The 25,770-nt window shown below is 44.0% G+C and overlaps 2 protein-coding genes and 6 non-coding genes across 8 annotated transcripts; 4 read left to right on the forward strand and 4 right to left on the reverse strand.

Moving 5' to 3' along the window:
• Positions 1-3,319: 3,319 nt before the first annotated feature.
• Positions 3,320-3,430, reverse strand: trnal-caa (transfer RNA leucine (anticodon CAA)). The gene is made up of 2 exons: positions 3,393-3,430; positions 3,320-3,365 (listed from the first exon to the last, which is right to left on the reverse strand). It is a non-coding gene; the product is annotated as a tRNA-Leu (tRNA).
• A 496-nt stretch (positions 3,431-3,926) lies between these two features.
• LOC114912241 (small nucleolar RNA U3) lies at positions 3,927-4,144 on the forward strand. Its single transcript, XR_003798169.1, has one exon. It is a non-coding gene; the product is annotated as a small nucleolar RNA U3 (small nucleolar RNA).
• A 1,469-nt stretch (positions 4,145-5,613) lies between these two features.
• LOC108926897 (E3 ubiquitin-protein ligase TRIM38-like) lies at positions 5,614-9,459 on the reverse strand. The gene is made up of 11 exons (XM_018739879.2): positions 9,326-9,459; positions 8,897-9,018; positions 8,541-8,600; positions 8,174-8,278; positions 7,582-7,704; positions 7,132-7,293; positions 6,776-6,913; positions 6,586-6,637; positions 6,432-6,458; positions 6,272-6,298; positions 5,614-6,184 (listed from the first exon to the last, which is right to left on the reverse strand). Exons 1-11 carry the CDS (start codon positions 9,342-9,344, stop codon positions 5,655-5,657), a joined length of 1,365 nt encoding a protein of 454 aa, XP_018595395.1. The 5' UTR covers positions 9,345-9,459; the 3' UTR covers positions 5,614-5,654.
• Positions 9,460-11,544: 2,085 nt separating this feature from the next.
• LOC114912239 (small nucleolar RNA U3) lies at positions 11,545-11,761 on the forward strand. Its single transcript, XR_003798167.1, has one exon. It is a non-coding gene; the product is annotated as a small nucleolar RNA U3 (small nucleolar RNA).
• Positions 11,762-13,887: 2,126 nt separating this feature from the next.
• On the forward strand, positions 13,888-16,181 carry LOC108926898 (E3 ubiquitin-protein ligase TRIM39-like). Its single transcript, XM_018739880.2, has 6 exons — positions 13,888-14,105; positions 14,353-14,490; positions 14,858-14,909; positions 15,153-15,173; positions 15,320-15,346; positions 15,658-16,181. Exons 1-6 carry the CDS (start codon positions 14,031-14,033, stop codon positions 16,179-16,181), a joined length of 837 nt encoding a protein of 278 aa, XP_018595396.1. The 5' UTR covers positions 13,888-14,030.
• Positions 16,182-17,944: 1,763 nt separating this feature from the next.
• LOC114912240 (small nucleolar RNA U3) lies at positions 17,945-18,161 on the reverse strand. The gene has a single exon (XR_003798168.1). It is a non-coding gene; the product is annotated as a small nucleolar RNA U3 (small nucleolar RNA).
• A 4,591-nt stretch (positions 18,162-22,752) lies between these two features.
• Positions 22,753-22,970, reverse strand: LOC114912252 (small nucleolar RNA U3). The gene has a single exon (XR_003798180.1). It is a non-coding gene; the product is annotated as a small nucleolar RNA U3 (small nucleolar RNA).
• Positions 22,971-23,467: 497 nt separating this feature from the next.
• trnal-caa (transfer RNA leucine (anticodon CAA)) lies at positions 23,468-23,578 on the forward strand. The gene is made up of 2 exons: positions 23,468-23,505; positions 23,533-23,578. It is a non-coding gene; the product is annotated as a tRNA-Leu (tRNA).
• The last annotated feature ends 2,192 nt before the right edge of the window (positions 23,579-25,770 follow it).

The following is a 25,770-nucleotide window of genomic DNA, read 5'->3' on the forward strand; positions in this document are numbered from 1 at the left end:
CCCCCGGAGCCTTGCCACCGAGGAGTTTTTTGACTACCTCAGCAACTTCAGCCAGGGTAATGGACGAGTCCCCCTCCGAGTCCCCAGCCTCAGCTTCCTCTACGGAAGGCGTGTCGGAGGGATTGAGGAGATCCTCAAAGTACTCCTTCCACCGCCCGAGAACATCCTCAGCTGAGGTCAGCAGCGCACCACTTCCACTGTAAACAGTGTTCGTGGAACACCGCTTCCCCCCTCTGAGTCGCCGGACGGTTTGCCAGAATCTCTTTGAGGCCGACCGAAAGTCTTCCTCCATGGCCTCACCGAACTCCTCCCAAGCCCGAGTTTTTGCCGCGGCGACTGCCAGAGCCGCGCTCCGTTTGGCCCGTCGGTACCCGTCAGCTGCTTCAGGAGTCCCATGAGCCAGCCAGGCCCGATAGAACTCCTTCTTCAGCTTGACGGCATCCCTTACTTCCGGTGTCCACCACCGTGTTCGGGGATTGCCGCCGCGACAGGCACCGGAGACCTTATGGCCGCAGCTCCGAACAGCCGCACCGACAATGGAGGAGCGGAACATAGTCCATTCAGACTCAATGTCCCCCACCTCCCTCGGGACCTGGTTGAAGCTCTGTCGGAGGTGGGAGTTGAAGACCTCTCTGACAGGGGCCTCCGCCAAACGTTCCCAACAGACCCTCACTATGCGTTTGGGCCTGCCAGGTCTGTCCAGCTTTTTCCCCCGCCATCGAATCCAACTCACCACCAGGTGGTGATCAGTTGACAGCTCAGCCCCTCTCTTCACCCGAGTGTCCAAGACATATGGCCGAAGGTCAGAAGAAACGACTACAAAGTCGATCATCGACCTCCGACCTAGGGTGTCCTGGTGCCAAGTGCACTGGTGGACACCCTTATGCATGAACATGGTGTTCGTTATGGATAAACCGCGACTAGCACAGAAATCCAATAACAACTCACCGCTCGGGTTCAGATCAGGGAGGCCGTTCCTCCCAATCACGCCCCTCCAGGTATCACTGTCGCTGCCCACGTGGGCGTTAAAGTCCCCCAGTAGAACGACAGAGTCCCCAGTGGGAGCGCTTTCCAGCACGCCCCCCAGGGACTCTAAAAAGGCCGGGTACTCTACACTGCCGCTAGGCGCATAAGCACAAACGACAGTGAGAGACCGTTCCCTGACCCGAAGGCGTAGGGAGATGACCCTCTCATTCACCGGGGTAGACTCCAACACATGGCGGCTGAACTGGGGGGCTATTAATAAGCCCACACCAGCCCGCCGCCTCTCACCTTGGGCAACGCCAGAATAGTGGAGAGTCCACCCTCGATCGAGTAGAGTGGTTCCAGAACCCAAGCTGTGAGTGGAAGTGAGCCCGACTATATCTAGACGGTATCTCTCAACTTCCCGCACCAGCTCAGGCTCCTTCCCCGCCAGTGAGGTGACATTCCAAGTCCCAAAAACCAGAGTTGGCGCCCGAGGTTTGGGTCGGCCGGGCACTCGGCCCCGACCACCGCCCAAATCACAACGCACCGGCCCCTTATGGTTTCTCCGGCAGGTGGTGAGCCCACCGAAGTGTTAAAGTAACATATAAATGCAAAAGGAAACCAAAAAAACGTCCAGATATGCATTTAACCATTTACATATATATAAGGAATTGTATTACATCATTTTTGGCTTGTTTTTTTATATTGTTTTTTTTTTTTGAAGAAATCACAGATTATAAACGTCCAACAGGATCATAAGATACTTGTCTGTTTCTACGGTACCAAATACTGGACAAACCTTCTCAGTCAAGGTGTCACTGAAAGTATAGATGTGCACAAAACAGAGTACAAGACAGTAAATAAATACACAGGACAGGCCGTGGATGTGGACGCAGGACATGGGCTGTGAACTGTAGGCAGTTTGTAATGTATGGAGTCATGCTGGGTTAGATGTTTGACGGTGCCAGGTGAGTGTTGGGAGGCAGTGGGGTGTTGAGTTATCTGACTGCCTCAGGGAAGAAACTGTTGCGGAGTCTGCTGGTGAAAATGGCCACTGTGACAGATTCCTGAAGTTGCATTTGAATTTCTACACATTTAAGTAAAGATAAATTACTTCTCTGTCTTCACTGCCAAGTTCAAGAAGAGGTTTCCATAAATATCGAATAAAATAAGTATACTTTACATGTATTGTAATGTTACGTTATTGTTATAATGTGAACATATAATATGTACTATACCTTAATGTAATTTGGTTTCAACTGAATGTTCTTTTTACCTGTTTCAGCAGGTCAGGACAATATTCTGTAACTTTTTAAACCTGACCGCAGTTTTTGCAGAAAAAAAACATGTTCATTTTGTTTTCTCTTTTGTCGGGTGTCCCCTCCCCCTGACTTGCACTTGCTATGGCCCTTTCCATCAACATCAGTCCAAGATTGCTGGTCATGATTTGCTCAAGCGGAAAGACAGAACCTGTCTCGAAACCAACTTCGTGGAGGCCATTTGACAGCATGTTTGTGGAAAAACATTACAGTGTGAATCCAAAAGAATTACCTGACATGCCGTTCGCCTTCTTCGTGTCATTTGTATACTGCCTGTATACCTGTTTGGTTGTTGTTCAGAAGGTGGTGGAAGACCAATGCAGACATGGGAGAACATGCAAATGCCACACAGACTGAAAGGGAATCAAAAACATACATTGTCAGAAGGGGGATTTGAACTCATGCCTCCATTCAGAGACCAGAAGACCTATTTACAGAGAGAATCTTGAACCTTGAGCCTGGCGCCTTAGACCACTCAGCCATCCTGACACCTCTGGTTCTTTGCTGTCCCTACATCTAATGTGCAATTTGTTGAACTTATTCAATACCTTGTGTCAGAAAGGCTGGACATTCTTGTTTGTAGGGGAGAGAAGCATTTTGACAAAGACAGCGTGTGCGTGAATTGTTAAATAAAAATTAAAAAAGAAAGTTCTGACTAACACTAAGACAACTACGTCGGTCTTTCGCTACAAAACGACAGATGTGCGAGACGCTTCCCACCCCGTACCAAGCCGAACACGTCTTTCACAAACCCTTTCCTTAACTTGCGCAGCATGGGGTAGACATGAGCTAAATAAATAAGGTCGGGAGGACGTCGACTTTCAAAATCAGTAAACCCAGGAAGGACAGAGAACTTGCCTTCCACAACCCCATCTTTCGCCTAGCTATCGTGAGACACTCCTCCCACTTGACCCGGGCCGCTCCTCCTGAAAAGGAAACTCACACCAGCAGGAAACCTACACAGACATGCCATGGTGGGAGAACATGCAGACTCCACACAGACTGGGGTCTGGGCAGGGATTGAGAAAACATGATGTCAGAAGTGGGATTTGAACCCACGCCTCCATTCAGAGACCAGAAGCCCCATTTGTAGGGAAGGTTTTGAACCTTGAGTCTGGCGCCTTAGACCACTCGGCCATCCTGACAACTATGCCTTGTTACTTTTCTAATGTACTTATTCAATAGGGTATGTAAGAAAGGCGCAAGTGTTTGTAGGTGAGAGAAGCGTTTTAATTAAGACCGTGTGTGTGACTTGTTAAATAAAAATTTTTTAAAAAGTTTTGACTATGACAACTACGTACGTCGGTCTTCCTCTACAAAACGACAGATGTGCGAGACGCTTGTCGGCGTTTCGGCTAAAATCAAAGTGTAGTTGTGCGCGTGTTGCTGTTGGAGAGACGTGTTGACTCTTCAATATTGAGCAGGAAATCAAAGCGAATCAGTCGAAACTTTCGACACGTTTAATTCGGATTAATTACAGATTCTTTCTTGTTCAACTGCCAGTCCGGAACGGAAACGAGTTCCTCTCTTTTCATTGGCTGGCGAGGGATGTGACATCACGAGGACACCGGACAGAAGGCCAACCGTGAGCGGGTCGCGTAGTGACGTCATAGCCTTTCGGGGCTCTAGGGCTCAGTGGGTAAGACTATACTTTCAGGGATCATTTCTATAGTTGTGGACTGGAGAAATGAGGCTCTAAAGTGATTGGTCGCGTCAACCGCGAGGATGAGATACGGTGTCCTTTTCTGAGCGTGAAAGGAGTGGAGGATTATGGGAATTTTCCTATAGTTCTTTATCATTGATGATCGTTCTTGATCTTTTTTGGAAGGTTAAGAGGGAAAGGACACGTTCTGAGTGGTTGTCTTTTATGTGTTGGTTAAAGTAAAATCATGTGTTTTCAGTACTCTAAATGTGTGATTATAGCTACATGAACATTTTGAGTAATGAAACTTAAATGTTGTTTAATGGGGAGAGATTTAAAAGGCAATGTTTTAAAAAGAGGAGATGTTCAATAGAATCTGTTGTATCACTGATGTTAAGTGATTAGTTATCTTATGACTGTATTACAGGCGGTTAGTTTTTGTAATTGTGATGAGTGATGTAAAGTGTGATTATTACAATAGTAACATATTATTCTGTTATCGCCCACATTTGAGGAATCATAAACATGTATTTTAGCGTCACTAACACACCGCAGGAATGTAGCACCTTTCTCTCTTCGTTGCGACTGCTCGTTTTGTCCACAGGGAGGCGCTGTTCTCCGCACACGCTTGTTGTGCAGGAAAGTTAGCAGGAATTTGCGGGGTTTGTATTTTAGATGTTTCGGGAAGAGGAGGGGACGCACCAGGAGTGAGCCCAAGCTTTGAGGGAAGTACAATAGGGAGGGATGTCAACTTTCTTCTAGAGGAAAGAGTTTCCTCGTGTTGAGTGCACAACAATGATTTTTTTTTTTTTTCGCGTACGTCCCTTTCTGTCCACAGTCCATCCACACCACTCCCTTCTGTCCACGCTTCTCCTTATCCCCCACGCCTTTCCTTTCTGTCCACACTGCTTCCTGCCTATCAGGTCCCCTTCTCTGTCCACTCCTTCCTGTCCATTCTCGTCTTCCCCATCTACAGCCATCCTCAGTTTCCAGTTCTTTCCGTCCCCACACACCTCCCATGATACTGTGTTCACCAGCTTCAATACCTGTAGCTGCCAGTGGAAAAATTTTCTTTCTTTCTTTCTTTCTTTTTCTCTCTTACTGAAACTGCTTGTCCCAAGCAGGGTTGCAGCAAGCTGGAACCTAATCCAGCAACACAGGGCGTAAGGCTAGAGGGAGGAGGGGACACACCCAGGACAGGACGCCAGTCCATCACAAGGCATTTCAAGCTGGACTCGAACCCCAGACCCACCAGAGAGCAGGACCCATCCAAACCTGCTGCACCACTGCACCCCCCAAAAATGTTTTCCCCTAAACTTATGTTTTTTTCTGTCATAGTGCTAAAGCAAATGTAACTAGTGAGCCAGGCAGGTAAATTCCAGAAACTTTTAATATGACTCAGCTTAAAGCTGTGTCAGGTGCCACCGCACCCCCAAGATTAAAGTATAACTTCTTTAATAAATTATCACATGCAGTGTGTCTAGCCTTGTGCCCTGCTTTTCTGGGACGGACTCCAGAAGCGATGAGAAGAATTTTAATTAAAAATAAAACAGAATTTTAAAATGTCTTTATTACAGTTTTTATTAAAGCAATAAACATATATAGAAGTAGAGCAAAAAAAATATAGATATCCATTTAGCCATTTATCAATATTTTCAATGAATTTTACTGCCATTTAGGCTTGTTTTTCATGTTTCTTTTAAAAAAAAACAAAAATGAACAACTTCCTACAGAATGACAAGAGCGATGTCTGTTTCTATGGTACCAAATACTGGATAAACCTTCTCCGTGAAGGTGTCATTGAAAGTGTAGATGTGGCTCCTTCTCTCTGCATCATAAAAGGAGAGCTGACCCTCCTCCACATCTAGATAGACCCCCACCTTGGAAGGAATGACCACTTTGGGAAATTTAGTGACAGGAACAGTCAGGGCTGTTAGGATCCCTAGTTGGAGACGTAGGGTCCAGTATCCAGACTGCGTGTTCAGACTCACATAACCATTTCGTGGGGCAGATTCCTTCACCACTCCTATTCTCCAGTCTCTCTTTCCCTTAACATCGACCTCCCAGTAATGTCTCCCTGTGGTGAATCCCTCTGTTCCCAGTATGCAGCACCACCCATTGTACTGATGATGCGCTCTGTGGAAACCATCTCTGTGTTTCTCTCTGCTCTCTATGATGGTGTCCATTTTCACGCTTTTTCTGTCGTCTCTCATTATAAGATAAGGATTTGCTGTCTTGGGATCAAGTGTGACCTCAGCTGCAATGAAGTGAAAGCAGTTACAATGCTGAAATCAAGGTGTCAACTTAGAAAGTACAATATATTCCTAATTTCAGTTCAACATACCATGTGCTTTTAGAATCCAGTTCCACACTAGAAAAAAGAGAAATATTCATTTATCATATTTTCATCCTGCATTTGTAACAAAAACTCACTAGAACATGGAACATAAACTATGAGTAAAAGAACAGTTAAGGACTACAGAGAAGCTAATATATTGACTTACCTGAATCAGGGATGTACTTCAGTGATACTGTGAAATTAGGTGGAACATGTGAACATATATAAATCTCAGAGCAAGAAAAACTGTGAAATTTAGTCAAAGAGCCAGAAAACCAAGCACACAATGTCAAACAGTATGCCATGAAACCAAAACTCACCTGCAGTACTAAACCTCTGCTTGGATTTGATCCAGCACTGAGGAGCAGAGCCCTGTAAAATATGGTAGTTATTATTAATAATACCCACCTCTCATGTCAGTCTCCTCAGGCATGTCTCTGAATTCATATTCATTGCTGACATGATGGACAGGACATCGTCCACAGGACAGGCACTGCTGACAGGTCTCACCTCCTCAGGTTGCTCCTGAATCACAGCCCACATGATGAAGTCCATGACTGGCAGTGTGTTGGAGAGCTTCCCCCTCTTCCACTGTCTCTCCAGATCATGGAGAACTGAACACACATCCTCCCCTAGACACACAGAGTCCTGCAGGAAAGAGAACAGGCAGCTGGACAACGGACACATGCAACGAGTACAGGAGGTCCACTGGTTTAGGGACTGGAGAGCAAAGTGTATCAACAAGTGTCCAGTTGGTTATGGGATTGCAATGCACTTTGGGTTAAAACTCATTCCATCCCTTGCAGATTCTCCTCCCTCCAGAAAAAGAAAAACTGCAAGTGCCACTAATGAGCGTGACCCCTGACCTTTGGCATTGACCGCAGTTTCCAGGCCCATCCGTGAAGAATGTTCTCTGCCTCTTTCAGCCTCTTTTCCTGGACTTGAATCCTGGGATCTGTGTCCTTCCTCTGCTCCTCAGAACTCCTCTCTACTGGTGATTTTGTGCATGAACTTTTAACTGCTGCTGCCTATAATGACAATAACTGGTTATTTATAGTAAAAAGGGAATCTTTCAGTTTTCCAAAAAGTTTTTGTTAACTTCACATTGTGGTGCTATAGGTGGTTGCACTGAATCTAAATGTATTATTGCTATGTGTGAATTTGATGCTTTCAGCTGTTGGCTGCTCTTCCATGTACTGCTGTGTTTACACTGCTCTGTCATTACTATAGTATTACCACTGTAATGATTATACCAAAAATCATTATACAAGCAGTTCATACCATGTGCTGTGTGTGTGCGCGTGTGCCACGTTTACCTGTCGCAGGTGTTTATCAGGCAAGTTGCTCAGCTCGGTGGCCCACTCCAGAACAAGCTGTCGAAAGTTCTCCTCACCATATTTGTCTTCTTTCACCCCTCTGAGAACAAGTGGGCTCTTGTGCTGAGTGACACAGTATACAACAGATATCAGTAGGGATGTACATTTCCTCCAACTTTTGGCCTTTGTTAAGTTCATCCATCAATCCATCTTCCATCCACTGATCCTGGTAAGAGTTACGATGGCAGCAGGCTGTGGAGGACGGACCATACTCCCCTTTCTGAAGCAATAGCCCCCAACTTCTAGTAGAAGCATGCCCAGACCATCCCAGATACATGAATGAAAATGTACAGTTTGTTGCTGTACTGTGTGATTTAAAGGGATTCCTATAAGTCCCTAACTCTACTGTATATGTAATGACCCAAAGGACTTGTGTTGAGAAGAGTCAAGTAATAAACCTGTCATCCTGTTATTGGTTATGAGTGGACTCAGATCCTCTTCTACCTGGACAGCTGCTCCTTTCTTTGTGTGGTTAATCTTACAAATGGCACAGATTCATGGAGAAGGTCTGAAGAAGAAGCTCTACACACACCTGGAGAACCCTGTCCAGTTGTTCTGCCAGATCTCTGATGAGCAGTTTGCACTCATCCAAAGTGGACGCTTCATTTCCAGATTTACTGATTGATGTTTCGGCGTCCTGTGGAGGAAGAACAAATATTCAAGGCATAAATTTGCTTATTTTTTTTGCGGACAGGATAAGGAAAATTTTACTGAATTTCTGGATTCAATTTGCTTTGGTCACTGCACCACATACATAAATTTTAGTTCAACGTCAACAAGTCAGCAATGAAACCTGTTTTTTCTTTGCTTTTATTCACAAACAAGGATTATGATATGTATTTGAGCAGGTAAATTACAAAAAAAAGTATAAATGGTAGTGGACCGAATCTTCCACTTACCAGCTTCAGCCCTTTTTTGAGGGCTCCATCCACTAACTGCTTAAATTTGATGGCGACTTTCTGTAGAAAAAATCAGTATTTAGCTGGTTGCTTTTCTAGATAGCAGAACAGCAGAGAGAACAATAACAGCCTCAGATCAAGATCAACCCAAACCAGTGTGACCTGAAATAAATGTGAAACTGAACACGCTATCTAAGAGTAGACAGCTCGACGACATTCTTCTCTTTTTTCGCAGTCATTGGAGAGCAACACACACTCCAGAAGATGTACACTAGGCAGGGACATTGTCATTTGTTAACCTTCTGTACCTAAAAAGCTCAACATTTGTCGTAGGTGTGCTACACATTAAACATTACCTGATGGAAACTCATCCTTGGTCTAAAGAATGGATTTGATTTACACTGGTGTGATGGTCTGTCTTTCGTATTCAGGCTTCCCAAGCTCAGACAGCTGAGACAATCGCCCTCATTTCCATGATCTGTAAAACCATGATGTATGCACACAAGCCAGTTATGACACATGGATTGTTACTTTTACTGTAATCGTACCAGGTTTAGCTGCTCATGTGCTGAATTTATTGGATGTTTTTCACAAAGCCTTATAATGTTTTGGATAAAAACAAGTAAAATGTCCAACATAAAAGACAAAAATACAAGAGGACCCCTTTAAAAATGAGTCAGCATAGAATAAGATGCCAATATCTAATACAAACACTCGCTGTGGTAGTGATGCATTATTCACATTTCGAAAAAAGGAAACATCACAATGACAACAGAGCGCCGTACCTGATACTGCTGAAGCCATTTTTCCCTTCAGATGGATAGTTTGTTGTTTCCAGGTGGATTAAAAACACGAAGCAATACTGAAACACTGAAATGCAATCTACCTGGTAAACAGATGGAGGAGAAGTCAGAATGAAACTGATGGAGAGGAGGAACAAACACAAATATTTGTTCCAACAGGACTGAGTCTGTCTTTAGGCGTGCAGGAATTCATGCTACAGAGATACCATCTCACAAAAGGGCAAATTCATCTGCAGAAAGTTTTTGAAGGAAGGAGAAGATCTTTAGAACTTACTGTGTTTTGCATATATTAGAGTCACTTTTACATAATTTTCTCTAAAGTGACTTACAGTGTTAAATTACCTCCAATTATAGCAGGGTAGTCTTACTGGGGCAATTCAGGGTAAGTACCTTGCTCAAGGATACTACAGACAGAGGCGGGATTCTACACTGTAACTTTTAGGTCCAAAAGGAAGTGGTTGTAACCACTACACTACTAGTTGTCCCCTTGATTCACACCTAAGACTATCTTTATATAATAAAGCATTTCAGCCCAGTGACCCACCCTAGAAAGCTGCTCTTCCATTCACAGAACTTTGATGTGAAACAGATGATAACACACTGCTTTACACAGCTATTCATAGATCCAATCTCCACGTTGTTCCAGGTGACGGTTGGCAGCAGTTTCCATGATGAATGTAATGTGAAACCGAACTCACCGCCATGCATCACTCCTGCACACCGCAGGATGTTGGGGCACACACACTAAACAGAACTCGTGAATCACTGCTCTTCGGAGCAAGAAAGGGAGATGAAAAACCTTTGAAGATCAACTTCTCTAGTAGATCTCAATGAGACAGACCAGGGTTCACACCAAACATACAGGACAATAGAATGGTGAGCTTTTCACAGAGGAATCAAATCTCCAGATGACCTTTACAGGTTTCCCTCGCATTTCACATGAAGTGTAATTCATTCCTGAACATGTGCCTGTTAAAAGAATTCTTGTTGAAAGCTCAATGTTACCATTCTTTAAAAGAGAAAAACACATTTGACTGATCCTTTCTTTTTCCACTCATACATTATCTTGCAGGGGGTGCAGTGGCGCAGTGGGTTGGACCGGGTCCTGCTCTCCAGTGGGTGTGTGGAGGAGGGCAGAAACCTCAACATTGAAGTGTATAGGAAACCCACGCACACAGATCAGCATCTATTATTTGATTCCCACCACCCTCTGGAACACAAGCTGGGTGTCATCAGAACCCTACACCACCGAGCGCAGACTGTACCCACAAGGACAGAAGGCAAGGAGAAGGAACAAAAACACATCTGTTTCAGCACTTTTTTTTCCAGGACAATATTCAGTAAATCTTCAAACCTGACTGCAGTTTTTGCAGAAAAAAGTCTTATGTTGGTTTGATACATTAATGAACAAAAGGTATGATAATAAACACCCTTTGTCAGACCAAAAGCAACTCAGACATGATTTGATAGAAATAAAAGTGAAACTGTTTTGCTTGGTCAGTGGAACCAGTTAGACAGCTTTCCAGTAAATCACAGAGGACACAAACCAGACATACTGGAAAGGTCATTGCATTGTCAGAAGTGGGATTTGAACCTATGCCTCTATTCAGAGACCAGAAGCCCCATTTATAGAGAAGATTTTGAACCTTAAGTCTGGCGCCTTAGACCACTCGGCCATCCTGACAACTATGCTCTGGTCCTGTTCCATCTAATGTATTTATTCAATAGGGTGTGTCGGAAAGGCACAAACTACAAGTTCGACATTACTGTGTTTGTAGGTGAGAGAAGTGTTTCCACTAAGACACTGTGTGTGACTTGTTAAATAAAAATTTTAAAAAAAAGTTTTGACTATGACAACTACGTACGTCGGTCTTTCTCTACAGAACGACAGATGTGCGAGACGCTTGTCGGCGTTTCGGCTAAAATCAAAGTGTAGTTGTGCGCGTGTTGCTGTTGGAGAGACGTGTTGACTCTTCAATATTGAGCAGGAAATCAAAGCGAATCAGTCGAAACTTTCGACACGTTTAATTCGGATTAATTACAGCTTCTTGTTCAACTGCGAGTCCGGAACGGAAACGAGTTCCTCTCTTTTCATTGGCTGGCGAGGGATGTGACATCACGAGGACACCGGACAGAAGGCCAACCGTGAGCGGGTCGCGTAGTGACGTCATAGCCTTTCGGGGCTCTAGGGCTCAGTGGGTAAGACTATACTTTCAGGGATCATTTCTATAGTTGTGGACTGGAGAAATGAGACTCTAAAGTGATTGGTCGCGCCAACCGCGAGGATGAGATACAGTGTCTTTTTCTGAGCGTGAAAGGGGTGGGGGATTATGGGAGTTTTCCTATAGTTCTTCATCATTGATGATCGTTCTTGATCTTTTTCGGAAGATTAGAAGGAAAGGACACGTTCTGAGTGGTTGTCTCTTATTTGTTGGTTAAGATAAAATCATGTTTTTAAGTACTCTAAGTGTGTGATTACTGCTATGTGAAGACTTTGAGTAATAGAGTGTAAAGGTTGTTCAATAGAATCTGTTTAGTCTGTTGTATCATTGATGTTAAGTTATTGGTTGTGTTATAATTATAAGGGCGGTTACTTTTAGTTCTTGTAATTATGGCGAGTGATATAAAGTATGACTGTTACAGTAATAACATTATTCTGTTATCGCACATATCTGAGGAATCATAAACATGTATTTTACCGACACACCGCAGGAATGTAGCAGCTTCCTCTCTTCATTGCAACTGCTCGTTTTGTCCACAGGGAGGCGCTGTTCTCCGCACACGCTTGTTGTGCAGGAAAGTTAGCAGGAATTTGCGGGGTTTGTATTTGATATATTGTAGATGTTTCGGGAAGAGGAGGGGACGCACCAGGAGTGAGCCCAAGCTTTGAGGGAGGTACAATAGGGAGGGATGTCAACTTTCTTCTAGAGGAAAGAGTTTCCTTGTGTTGAGTGCACAGCAATGATTTTTTTTTTTTTCCCGTACGTCCCCCTCTGTCCACAGTCCATCCACACCACTCCCTTCTGTCCACGCTTCTCCTTATCCCCCATGCCTTTCCTTTCTGTCCACACTGCTTCCTGCCTATGGTCCCCTTCTCTGTTCACTCCTTCCTGTCCATTCTCCTCTTCCCCATCTACAGCCATCCTCAGTTTCCAGTTCTTTCCGTCCCCACACACCTCCCATGATACTGTGTTCACCAGCTTCAATAGCTGTAGCTGCCAGTGGAAAAATTCTCTTTTCTTCTTTTTTTTCCTCTCTCTCTCTCTCTCTCTCTCTCTCTCTCTCTCTCTCTCTCCCACTGAAACTGCTTGTCCCAAGCAGGGTTGCAGCAAACTGGAGCCTAATCCAGCAACACAGGGCGTAAGGCTAGAGGGAGGAGGGGACACACCCAGGACAGGACGCCAGTCCATCACAATGCATTTCAAGCCGGACTCGAACCCCAGACCCACCAGAGAGCAGGACCCATCCAAACCCACTGCACCCCCCAAAAATGTTTTCCCCTAAACTTATGTTTTTTTCTATCATAGTGCTAAAGCAAATGTAACTAGTGAGTCAGGCAGGTAAATTCCAGAAACTTTTAATATGACTCACCTTCAAGCTGTGTCAGGTGCCCTGGCATAAACATTTGACAAGGACTTGATCTCTGAGGGATGTGGAGGTTAATCAAGTTATGGATAATAGTGTACACACATATACACACACACACACTATCTGAACTACTTGTCCCACATGGGGTCGCAGGAGCCAGAGCCTAACCTGGCAACACAGGGCATAAGGCTAGAGGGGGAGGGGACACCAGTGCATCGCAAGGCACCCTAAGGGGGACTTGAACCCCAAACCCACCAGAAAACAGGACCCCCTCCAACCCACTGTGCCACCACACGCCCAAGATTAAAGTATTACTTCTTTAATAAATTATCACATGCAGTGTGCCTAGCCTTGTGCCCTGCTTTTCTGGGATGGACTCCAGAAGTGATGAGAAGAATGTTAATTAAAAATAAAACAGAATTTTAAAATGTCTTTATTACAGTTTTTATTAAAGTAATAAACATATATAGAAGTAGATCAAAAAAATATAGAGATATGCATTCAGCCATTTATCAATATTTTCAATGAATTTTACTGCCATTTAGGCTTGTTTTTCATGTTTCTTTTAAAAAAAAACAAAAATGAACAACTTCCTACAGAATGACAAGAGCGATGTCTGTTTCTATGGTACCAAATACTGGATAAACCTTCTCCGTGAAGGTGTCATTGAAAGTGTAGATGTGGCTCCTTCTCTCTGCATCATAAAAGGAAAGTTGACCCTCCTCCACATCCAGATAGACCCCCACCTTGGAAGGAATAACCACTTTGGGGAATTTAGTGACAGGAACAGTCAGGGCTGTTAGGATCCCTAGTTGGAGACGTAGGGTCCAGTATCCAGACTGCGTGTTCAGACTCACGTAACCATTTCGTGAGGCAGATTCCTTCACCACTCCTATTCTCCAGTCTCTCTTTCCCTTAACATCGAAAACATGTAAACATGGTATGAGGTACAAAACACTGCGGGTAAGTGGAGACATTTCTTGTTCCTGCGAATGATCAGTTGTCGATATTACAGGTAGCAAAAGCAGAAGGTTCCTACAGCGAGACACCAGGAGAGAGGAGTCTTCAGAAAGAGAGGGAAACAGACCCCAGGGTTCAAATGGTGGCACAGAGACTGAAAGAGGCACAAAACATCCTTTACCGGTGGGCCGGGATGCTGAAGTCGAAGCCAAAGGTCAGGGGTCACAGATGTTAACAAGTCTTTGGTATTCATTCAAGAAATAAATCTATATCCCTGCAGAATACAAAACACTTTTCTTTTCTTACAACAGAAATGCAAGAATTATTAATCTGTTAACCAGGTGACTTTATTTATAAGTGCACATCTAGCCTACAATCAGGTGGTTCATTTCCTAAACCGGTGCCCCTCCTGTACTAGCTGGATGTGTCCATTGTCCCACTATCTGTCCTCTTTCCTGCAGGACTCTGTGTGTCTAGGGGAGGATGTGTGTTCAGTTCTCCATGATCTGGAGAGACAGTGGAAGAGGGGGAAGCTCTCCAACACACTGCCAGTCATGGACTTCATCATGTGGGCTGTGATTCAGGAGCAACCTGAGGAGGTGAGACCTGTCAGCAGTGCCTGTCCTGTGGACGATGTCCTGTCCATCATGTCAGCAATGAATATGAATTCAGAGACATGCCTGAAGAGATTGACATGAGAAGTTTGTATTAATAATAACCATCTCTTGCAGGGCTACAGAGGGTACGGTGGTGCAGTGGGCTTGACCGGGTCCTGCTCTCCAGTGGGTCTTGGGCTCGAGTCCCACTGGGGGTTCCTTGTGACGGACTGGCGTCCTGTCCTGGGTGTGTCCCCTCCCCCTCCAGCCTCGCGTTCTGTGTTGCCGGGTTAGGCTCTGGCTCCAGCTCCCTGTGACCCCGCATTGGACAAGCAGTTTCAGATAATGTTTGTGTCTGTGTGTCTTACAGGGCTCTGCTCCTCAGTGCTGGATCAGATCCAGGAAGATGTTCAGAATTTCAGGTTAGTTTTAAAGTGTCATATGAGCAACAGGTGCCGTAGTGGTTAAACAAGTGACCATATCACCAAATATTGTTAATTTCAGTCATTGCTGCCTTACTTTTGACTAAAGTATTAAGTCTGACATTTTTGAGTCTAAACTGCACTTAAAATACATCAACAAAAGAATAACATTGAATTATATGGTTCTCACAATAAATGATTTCCCATTTACACTTTTGGTTTTCATTTGTTTTTCATCCTCAGAGAAGAAAATCCCAGATTCAGGTAAGTTACACATTTCCTGTAACCCCCAGTGTGTTATGTAGAAAATATTTTCCTCTTTTCTTTCCGTTTGCTACATTCTCCAGAGCTTTATGACATAATTTCATGGCTGAAACAAGCTTATTAATAAAGGTCTTTCTTTTTCCTAGCGTGGAATTGGATTCTTGAAGCATCGGGTATGTAGTCTTGAGATGTTCTCATGACACTGTAAAGGAGCAAAGCTTTTCCTAGCTGCTGGATAATGTAGAGCTGCTTTAGTACGATTTTCTACTTGTGCTTGAGTCTGTTTCTTTGCCAACTGAAGTCAAAGCAAACCTGCCATTCCTGGTTTGAACCTCCACTAGGTGCTTCCTGCACTGATACAGTGAACAATATCTTGCAGCATAAATGAGTAAATCAATGTAAGCAGCTCAGTATACAAAACTAACGTTCTGAGTCACCTCTGGAAATGGCATCAGCTAAAAATGGGTTCATTATTCCCTTGCAGCCAAGATGACCCTGGATCCAGAGAAGTCAGATCCTGATCTCATTTTGAGAGAAGACAGAAAGGGTATGAAAATGAACACCATCAACGAGAGTGTGGACAGAGATGGGTTCTCTACAGGGAGGCATCAGTGCGATGGGTGGTGCTGTGTACTGGGAACAGAGGGATTCACCACAGAGAGACATTACTGGGAGGTCGATGTTAAGAGAAAGAGAGACTGGAGAATAGGAGTGGTGAAGGAATCTGCCCCACGGAGAGGCTTTGTGAGTCTGAACACGCAGTCTGGATACTGGACCCTACGTCTCCAACTAGGGATGCTAACAGCCCTGACTGTTCCTCTCACTAAATTCTCAGAGGTGGTCATTCCTTCCAAGGTGGGGGTCTATCTGGATGTGGAGGAGGGTCAACTTTCCTTTTATGATGCAGAGAGAAGGAGCCACATCTACACTTTCAATGACACCTTCACGGAGAAGGTTTATCCAGTATTTGGTACCATAGAAACAGACATCGCTCTTGTCATTCTGTAGGAAGTTGTTCATTTTTGTTTTTTTTTAAAAGAAACATGAAAAACAAGCCTAAATGGCAGTAAAATTCATTGAAAATATTGATAAATGGCTGAATGCATATCTCTATATTTTTTTGATCTACTTCTATATATGTTTATTACTTTAATAAAAACTGTAATAAAGACATTTTAAAATTCTGTTTTATTTTTAATTAACATTCTTCTCATCACTTCTGGAGTCCATCCCAGAAAAGCAGGGCACAAGGCTAGGCACACTGCATGTGATAATTTATTAAAGAAGTAATACTTTAATCTTGGGCGTGTGGTGGCACAGTGGGTTGGAGGGGGTCCTGTTTTCTGGTGGGTTTGGGGTTCAAGTCCCCCTTAGGGTGCCTTGCGATGCACTGGTGTCCCCTCCCCCTCTAGCCTTATGCCCTGTGTTGCCAGGTTAGGCTCTGGCTCCTGCGACCCCATGTGGGACAAGTAGTTCAGATAGTGTGTGTGTGTGTATATGTGTGTACACTATTATCCATAACTTGATTAACCTCCACATCCCTCAGAGATCAAGTCCTTGTCAAATGTTTATGCCAGGGCACCTGACACAGCTTGAAGGTGAGTCATATTAAAAGTTTCTGGAATTTACCTGCCTGACTCACTAGTTACATTTGCTTTAGCACTATGATAGAAAAAAACATAAGTTTAGGGGAAAACATTTTTGGGGGGTGCAGTGGGTTTGGATGGGTCCTGCTCTCTGGTGGGTCTGGGGTTCGAGTCCGGCTTGAAATGCATTGTGATGGACTGGCGTCCTGTCCTGGGTGTGTCCCCTCCTCCCTCTAGCCTTACGCCCTGTGTTGCTGGATTAGGCTCCAGTTTGCTGCAACCCTGCTTGGGACAAGCAGTTTCAGTGGGAGAGAGAGAGAGAGAGAGAGAGAGAGAGAGAGAGAGAGAGAGGAAAAAAAAGAAGAAAAGAGAATTTTTCCACTGGCAGCTACAGCTATTGAAGCTGGTGAACACAGTATCATGGGAGGTGTGTGGGGACGGAAAGAACTGGAAACTGAGGATGGCTGTAGATGGGGAAGAGGAGAATGGACAGGAAGGAGTGAACAGAGAAGGGGACCATAGGCAGGAAGCAGTGTGGACAGAAAGGAAAGGCATGGGGGATAAGGAGAAGCGTGGACAGAAGGGAGTGGTGTGGATGGACTGTGGACAGAGGGGGACGTACGGGAAAAAAAAAAAAATCATTGCTGTGCACTCAACACAAGGAAACTCTTTCCTCTAGAAGAAAGTTGACATCCCTCCCTATTGTACCTCCCTCAAAGCTTGGGCTCACTCCTGGTGCGTCCCCTCCTCTTCCCGAAACATCTACAATATATCAAATACAAACCCCGCAAATTCCTGCTAACTTTCCTGCACAACAAGCGTGTGCGGAGAACAGCGCCTCCCTGTGGACAAAACGAGCAGTTGCAATGAAGAGAGGAAGCTGCTACATTCCTGCGGTGTGTCGGTAAAATACATGTTTATGATTCCTCAGATATGTGCGATAACAGAATAATGTTATTACTGTAACAGTCATACTTTATATCACTCGCCATAATTACAAGAACTAAAAGTAACCGCCCTTATAATTATAACACAACCAATAACTTAACATCAATGATACAACAGACTAAACAGATTCTATTGAACAACCTTTACACTCTATTACTCAAAGTCTTCACATAGCAGTAATCACACACTTAGAGTACTTAAAAACATGATTTTATCTTAACCAACAAATAAGAGACAACCACTCAGAACGTGTCCTTTCCTTCTAATCTTCCGAAAAAGATCAAGAACGATCATCAATGATGAAGAACTATAGGAAAACTCCCATAATCCCCCACCCCTTTCACGCTCAGAAAAAGACACTGTATCTCATCCTCGCGGTTGGCGCGACCAATCACTTTAGAGTCTCATTTCTCCAGTCCACAACTATAGAAATGATCCCTGAAAGTATAGTCTTACCCACTGAGCCCTAGAGCCCCGAAAGGCTATGACGTCACTACGCGACCCGCTCACGGTTGGCCTTCTGTCCGGTGTCCTCGTGATGTCACATCCCTCGCCAGCCAATGAAAAGAGAGGAACTCGTTTCCGTTCCGGACTCGCAGTTGAACAAGAAGCTGTAATTAATCCGAATTAAACGTGTCGAAAGTTTCGACTGATTCGCTTTGATTTCCTGCTCAATATTGAAGAGTCAACACGTCTCTCCAACAGCAACACGCGCACAACTACACTTTGATTTTAGCCGAAACGCCGACAAGCGTCTCGCACATCTGTCGTTTTGTAGAGGAAGACCGACGTACGTAGTTGTCATAGTCAGAACTTTTTTTTTAAATTTTTATTTAACAAGTCACACACAGTGTCTTAGTGGAAACACTTCTCTCACCTACAAACACAGTAATGTCGAACTTGTAGTTTGTGCCTTTCCGACACACCCTATTGAATAAATACATTAGATGGAACAGGACCAGAGCATAGTTGTCAGGATGGCCGAGTGGTCTAAGGCGCCAGACTTAAGGTTCAAAATCTTCTCTATAAATGGGGCTTCTGGTCTCTGAATAGAGGCATAGGTTCAAATCCCACTTCTGACAATGCAATGACCTTTCCAGTATGTCTGGTTTGTGTCCTCTGTGATTTACTGGAAAGCTGTCTAACTGGTTCCACTGACCAAGCAAAACAGTTTCACTTTTATTTCTATCAAATCATGTCTGAGTTGCTTTTGGTCTGACAAAGGGTGTTTATTATCATACCTTTTGTTCATTAATGTATCAAACCAACATAAGACTTTTTTCTGCAAAAACTGCAGTCAGGTTTGAAGATTTACTGAATATTGTCCTGGAAAAAAAAGTGCTGAAACAGGTGAACAGAACATTCAGTTTAAAACAAATTACATTAAGGTAGAGTACATATTATAATATATGTTCACATTATAACATTAACGTAACATTACAATACATGTAAAGTATACCTATTTTATTCGATATTTATGGAAACCTATTCTTAAACTTGGCAGTGAAGCCAAAGAAGAAATTTATCTCTACTTAAATGTGTAGAAATTCAAATGCAACTTCAGGAATCTGTCACAGTGGCCATTTTCACCAGCAGACTTCGCAACAGTTTCTTCCCTGAGGCAGTCAGATAACTCAACACCTCACTGCCTCCCAACGCTCACCTGGCACCGTCAAACATCTAACCCAGCATGACTCCATACATTACAAACTGCCTTCAGTTTACAGCCCATGTCCTGCGTCCACATCCGCGGCCTGTCCTGTGTATTTATTTAGTCTTGTACTCTGTTCTGTGTTGCATCACCACGGTTTCCACAGAAATTACATTTCGTTCCAGTGTATACAAGTTATATAGAGGAATGACAGTAAAAATAACTTGAACTTGAACTTCCAAGGCCATTTTGATTCAGTGAAATATGTCCTGTAAAAATTAAATAAATTGATGGTTCACTTTTTGTTCTTCCTCCCCAGGACTCCGAAACATCTTACAGTAAATCTGTGAAAGAAACGTCTACTTTGGATGAGTGCAAACTGTTCATCGGAGAACTGGCCACCCAACTGGACAGGGTCCTTCAGGTGAGTGAAGAGCTCCAGCCTTCTCCATTAGTCTGCAACATCTGTGAGGTTAAACACATGGAGAAACCAGCACCTCTACAAGAGTTCACTATTCGATAGAGGAGCTCCTTATTGGGAGTGTGAACCCAGTGTGGACAAAGACGCTGGACACTGTCGCCAATGCTCTTGTTACTGTCTGTGATTTTGTTCTGCAATAAAGAACTGCCCACTCTATTACATTGTAGGAACTTATCAAAGATAAATTATTAGAAGAGAAACTCATACCTGTTTTGCACCGTTCCCTTTAGTGCAACAGTTCTGCCTTTCGTAGAGGTGCGAAAGAGGAGAGATACAGTAAGAAGGAGTGTGAGCACTTTGTACTGGAATGTGCTATGGAACTGAACTGGCATCACTTGGAACACCTGGAAGGGGTAAACATCTGTATACACAGCACACAGTATAAGGGATACCAATAACTATAGAAGCTATAAAGAGGGACGTCACGGGGAACACGTCCTATTTCTCAGAACGTATATAGGGCGTTATGTGTGGCATGACTGTACTGTAACCTGCATCCAGTAAACAAAGACAATGTTCTGGAACATAAAAATCAATAATCTCACTAAGGTAAGATGGAAAAATGCCATTTACTGCCATACTGGTCTAAAGTAAGATTTTATAATCTGTTCCAAACCTAACTGGAAGGCAATGCAGTGATTTAAGAACTGGTGTTATATGGTCCTACGTGCTAGTTCTGGAAACAACTGTGGCAGCAGCGTTCTGTTAACTGTCACCTGAATACAGTGTGGTACAGACAGTCTGCTAACAGAGTGTTAAAATATTCCAATTTACTTGAAACAAAAGCATGAACCAATTTCTCAGCATCCTGCCTTCACCTTCTCTACGTTTCTCAACTGAAGGAAGTGCAACCTAGTTGAGCTGAGCTGAGCTACACACTGAAGAGGTGCACACAAAGGTCATTTATGTGTAAATAGAGGGTGGGACAGAGACAGTGCATTGCAAATGGTGAATGAGACATGTTTGTAATAGAGACAGAGCCACACAACATAAGAAAAACAGTGGAAAACTGAAAAGACTCCCTTGTTAGAAGAAACAACCACATCTTTGTGACATTACAGACAGGAGCAGCGGATGGTTCCCGCACCACACCGGCTGGACTCGAGTCCAGGAGCAGAGGCTGATGACGGACGGGCCGTGGAACCGGTGACAGGACACAGGACAGAGGACACAGGACACAGGATAGGGACGAACGCAGCCAGTGTTACAGACAGGACTCCTCTGAAACTTCTACAAATATTTTGCACATTTCTCTTCTTTCTTATGTAAAGGATGTCAGGAAAATGCGCGAATAATTGTGGTTTTAAACAGTTATAGTGCAGGTTAATGTCTGTGTATCATTTTAATAGTTTCATTTGGACTAATTGTTCTTATTAATGCATTTTACTGCACTGTGACTAAAAGACTGGACTAAGAGACAGCTGCTACCGCAGTGCTTAGAGTTGTTGCCTGGCAAAGGCAGCGAATGTGGCTAAGAGACCCGTGAGTTTGACAGCTGGGGGATTTGATCTGGTTTCTACGATCAACTAAACATGTTCTATTTGACGCTAAGATGGATAAACATTTACCGACTTACTGGTGTGATGTACACTGCTTTGTACTGTGGTATGAGGCAAACTGACCGCATTCAAGAATCACGTGACTGCATCCAAATTGTACACTGTTAACTGTCTTGTTCTATGTTGCACCACCATGGTCTCCGGAGAAACGACATTTCGTTCCACTCTATACAAACTATACAGAGGGATGACAATAAAAAAAACTTGAATTTGAAATCTCTCCTTTTGTTGGTGTGACGCACTCTTTGTATTTTTCTCTGAGATGTACGTCGCTGTGGAGAAAAGTCTCCGCTACAAGAATAAAAGTTAATGTCAACGTCGGTGTAAATGTAAAGCAGAAAAATATGGTAAAATATCTCCGTTGCGAGACTGCGGAGGAACCGTGGCTCTACAGTCCAAACATCACTGCAGTGTCATTTTTTCACTTTTAAGAAGTTACAGTGAGAAACTGTTACTGTGGTATATCATAGGGAAACATTCTGACGCAGGAAACAAAACGAGAAAAGGATAAGAAAACATGAGACAGACAGGAAAAGACACAAAAAAGACTGAAGAAATAAGTAAAAGAGGGTGGGAAACATGCGCATGCGCTATAAACACCGCACTGTACCACCAACCGGAAAGTTCACGGTCAGAATAGGTCGTACGGCGCACACACGGAACTGTGTGCGGAGAACAGCGCCTCCCTGTGGGCAAAACGAGCAACAAAGAGAAAGAAGCTGCTACATTCCCGCGGTGTGTTAGTGACGGTAAAATACATGTTTATGATTCCTCAAATGTTTGTGACAGTGAAAGAGTATTGTGGCGCGCAGCGCCGTGGGTTTGGATGGGGCGAAGAAAGACGCGGAGACAGCGTTCATAACGAACGGTTTATTTGAACACCAGAACAAAGGAAATAATGCTCTCAGTCCGAAGATCCCTTTTCCTCCAGGACCTGCACTTACAGATAGCCTGCTTTAGCACCCCTAAACTCTCTGCCACACTGCGACACACGGTCACCCTACCATTTTCCCCTAAAGTGCCCCCAGTGGTTACACACATTTCCCATTATTTCCCATAATGCAACTATTTACATTTAAACAGTAACGCGGGTCGTTACAGTATATTACTGCTCTAGCAGTCATACTTAATCACTCACCCCCAGTATGAAAACACAAATTAATCGTCATCTCACACCATAAACCTACCGAATAAGTTAAAACTACACTTCCAGCTTTTCTAGGAACATAATTTTGTATGTTTTATTTCTACTAATCCGTAGAGTACAAGACCAACTATCTTACAAAATTGTTCAAACGCATGCATCAACATAACGCACATAATATAACTCTTACTTAACAACATTTTAGAGACAACCACTCAGAACGTGTCCTTTCCCTTCTGATTTCTCGCAGAAAATCAAGAACGATCATCAATGATACAGGATTATGAAAAAACACCCATAATCCTCTATCCCCTTCACGCTCAGAAAAGGACACCGTATCTCATCCTCGCGGTTGGCGCGACCAATCACTTTAGAAACTCATTTCTCCAGTCTACAACTATAGAAATGATCCCTGAAAGTATAGTCTTACCCACTGAGCCCTAGAGCCCCGAAAGGCTATGACGTCACTACGCGACCCGCTCACGGTTGGCCTTCTGTCCGGTGTCCTCGTGATGTCACATCCCTCGCCAGCCAATGAAAAGAGAGGAACTCGTTTCCGTTCCGGACTCGCAGTTGAACAAGAAAGACTCTGTAATTAATCCGAATTAAACGTGTCGAAAGTTTCGACTGATTCGCTTTGATTTCCTGCTCAATATTGAAGAGTCAACACGTCTCTCCAACAGCAACACGCGCACAACTACACTTTGATTTTAGCCGAAACGCCGACAAGCGTCTCGCACATCTGTCGTTTTGTAGAGAAAGACCGACGTACGTAGTTGTCATAGTCAAAACTTTTTTTAAAATTTTTTATTTAACAATTAAATTTAACAATTTAACTTGTTGCTCGTGCCTTTCCGGCACACCGTAGTATTGAATAAGTTAAAAAATTGTACATTAGAGGTGGGGATAGAGTTAAGTGAGAGTTGTCAGAATGGCCGAGTGGTCTAAGGCGCCAGACTCAAGGTTTGAAACCTTTCCTCCAAATGGGGCTTCTGGTCTCCGAATGGAGGCGTGGGTTCAAATCCCACTTCTGACATGCATTTTTTCAATCCCCCTTCAGTCTGTGTGGAGTTTGCATGTTCTCCCCATGTCTGTGTCGGTTTCCTCTGGGTGCTCTGGTTTCCTCCCTCAGTCCAAAGACACCCTGTTCAGGTTCCCCCACAGCGTGTGAGTGACGGAGAGAGAGTGTGTGTTCCACTGATGTATGGATGAGTGACCCAGTGTAAGTAGTGTGTCTAGCAGTGTAAGTCACCGCGGTGAAAAAGGCGTGTGGGGGCTGATAACACTACATAGAGTTAACTGGGGGGGGGTGCAGTGGGTTGGACCGCAGTCCTACTCTCCGGTGGGTCTGGGGTTCGAGTCCTGCTTGGGGTGCCTTGTGACGGACTGGCGTCCCGTCCTGGGTGTGTCCCCTTCCCTCTCCGGCCTTATGCCCTGTGTTGCTGGGTAGGCTCCGGTTCCCCGTGACCCCGTAAGGGACAAGCGGTTCTGAAAGTGTGTGTGTGTGTGTGTGTGTGTGTGTGTGTGTGTGTTAACTGGCATTTGCTTTGGAGAAAAGTGTCATAAATAAGGAAATGTAAATGAAATGCAAAGTGTCTTGTAAATGGAGTAACATAAAACATCAAAATCAAAGTAAAGCAGTGCAGGGGGTGTAGTGGCACAGTGGGTTTAGCCAGGTCCTGCTCTCCAGTGGGTCTGGGGTTTGAGTCCTGCTTGGGGTGCCTTGCAATGGGCTGCTGCCCTGTCCTGGGTGTGTGCCCTCTCCCTCCAGCCTTACGCCCTGGGCTCTGGCTCCCCGCAACCCCGTATGGGACGAGCGGTTTCCGATGATGTGTGTGAAGCAGTGCAAAGTTATTATACAGAATTCATAACCACTTAGGTAACATTTATCTGACAAAGTCAGTTACAGTGTTAAGATGCTTACATTTGTTTACCTATTTAGACAGCTTAGTATTTTTATTGGAACAATTTTTAAAGCACTGTACTCAAGCGTACTACAGCCAGCGGTGGGATTCGAACCTGCAAACCACTGGTTTCACAAGCAGAAGCTGTAAATATGCTTTTATGGGCCCATTTCATTTTAATTGTCTAAATTTGAGTGTAAAGATGAGACTCCACACACTCCATTACTGCAAGTAGTTAGACTGGAACCCAGAACGTTCAGAGCGCGACACAACATCTTGTATTAATAGTGCCACCCGGTGACTTTTGATTATTACGAACATGCTGTTTACAAACATGTATGTTTATGTTTTGAAAGCAAAGACAACTTGGTTTTAAAAAAACGTCAGAATTAATGGAAATAGAATGCAATATTTGAACAGTGACCCAGTGTAAGTAGTGTATGTAGCAGTGTAAGTTACCGCGGTGAATAAGGTGTTTGGGCTCATAACACTACGAGTTCGTTGGTGGAAGTCGCTTTGAAGTTCTGATAAATAAATGTAAATAACCCGACTGGAACTCCAACCCTTTCTCTGTCGCTTTACAAACGTTTCCCTTCAGCGTAAACGGACATAAAGCCCCTTGTTTTCACTACTCATCCACTTTGTTTCCCATCCCCAAATGTCCAGACATGAGATGAGGGGCGACTGCTGTAAGGAAGAGACACAGTGCGGAGGAATGGTCTGCAGGCCCTTTAGCGTCCATGCTGCTGTTCTTCAGTCTCAGGCTCTCCGAGAGCTCCTGGGGATCGGCGGATTTTGTATTTTTACCCCGTTTCCCTTCTCCAGCCACGTAAACTTGTGAGAGACACACACAGCTTTGTTAGCGCAAAGCTTTTTGGGTTGAAAAGCCTCAAGGAGGTCCAAGTTGTTCACGTGGATCTAAAATGTAGCTGCAAAAGTCCGATCCCCCAATTAAAATAATGTTAATAACGTTTATCTGCCGGAGAGGGACATGCATGTGAAGAATGGTGCCACAAGAGCTGGGGGGCTGATAATTTGATTTTTTTTTTGGAGACATATCTTATATATTATATTTTGGGGTAGCAGGTGGCATAGTGGTTAGAGCCACTGTCTTGCACCTGAAGGACCCAGGTTTGATTTCCACCTCCTGCTGTAGTGTCCTTGAAGGTACTTACCCCAAACTGATACAGTAAATATTATCCAGCTGTTTAAACAGGTAAATCAGTGTAAGTAGCTTAGTATACAAACCTCACACTGGAAAAATGAATCGGCTCTCTCCATCTGGTGTAGTGGACTGGCGTTTTCCTAAATGTAAATTATTTTT

The sequence above is a fragment of the Scleropages formosus genome, chromosome 14, assembly GCF_900964775.1.
Source record: "Scleropages formosus chromosome 14, fSclFor1.1, whole genome shotgun sequence".
Lineage (NCBI taxonomy): Eukaryota > Metazoa > Chordata > Actinopteri > Osteoglossiformes > Osteoglossidae > Scleropages > Scleropages formosus.

Coding starts and splice junctions, on each gene's coding strand:
- LOC108926897 (XM_018739879.2), bottom strand. Junction 8,601..8,896: donor CAAGGATGAGTTTCCATCAG/GTAATGTTTAAT, acceptor TTTTTTCTACAG/AAAGTCGCCATCAAATTTAA. Junction 6,914..7,131: donor AACTGCGGTCAATGCCAAAG/GTCAGGGGTCAC, acceptor TCTTTCCTGCAG/GACTCTGTGTGTCTAGGGGA.
- LOC108926898 (XM_018739880.2), top strand. CDS start 14,031: ATGGTGGCACAGAGACTGAAAGAGGCACAAAACATCCTTTACCGGTGG. Junction 14,106..14,352: donor TGCTGAAGTCGAAGCCAAAG/GTCAGGGGTCAC, acceptor TCTTTCCTGCAG/GACTCTGTGTGTCTAGGGGA. Junction 15,174..15,319: donor GAAGAAAATCCCAGATTCAG/GTAAGTTACACA, acceptor TCTTTTTCCTAG/CGTGGAATTGGATTCTTGAA.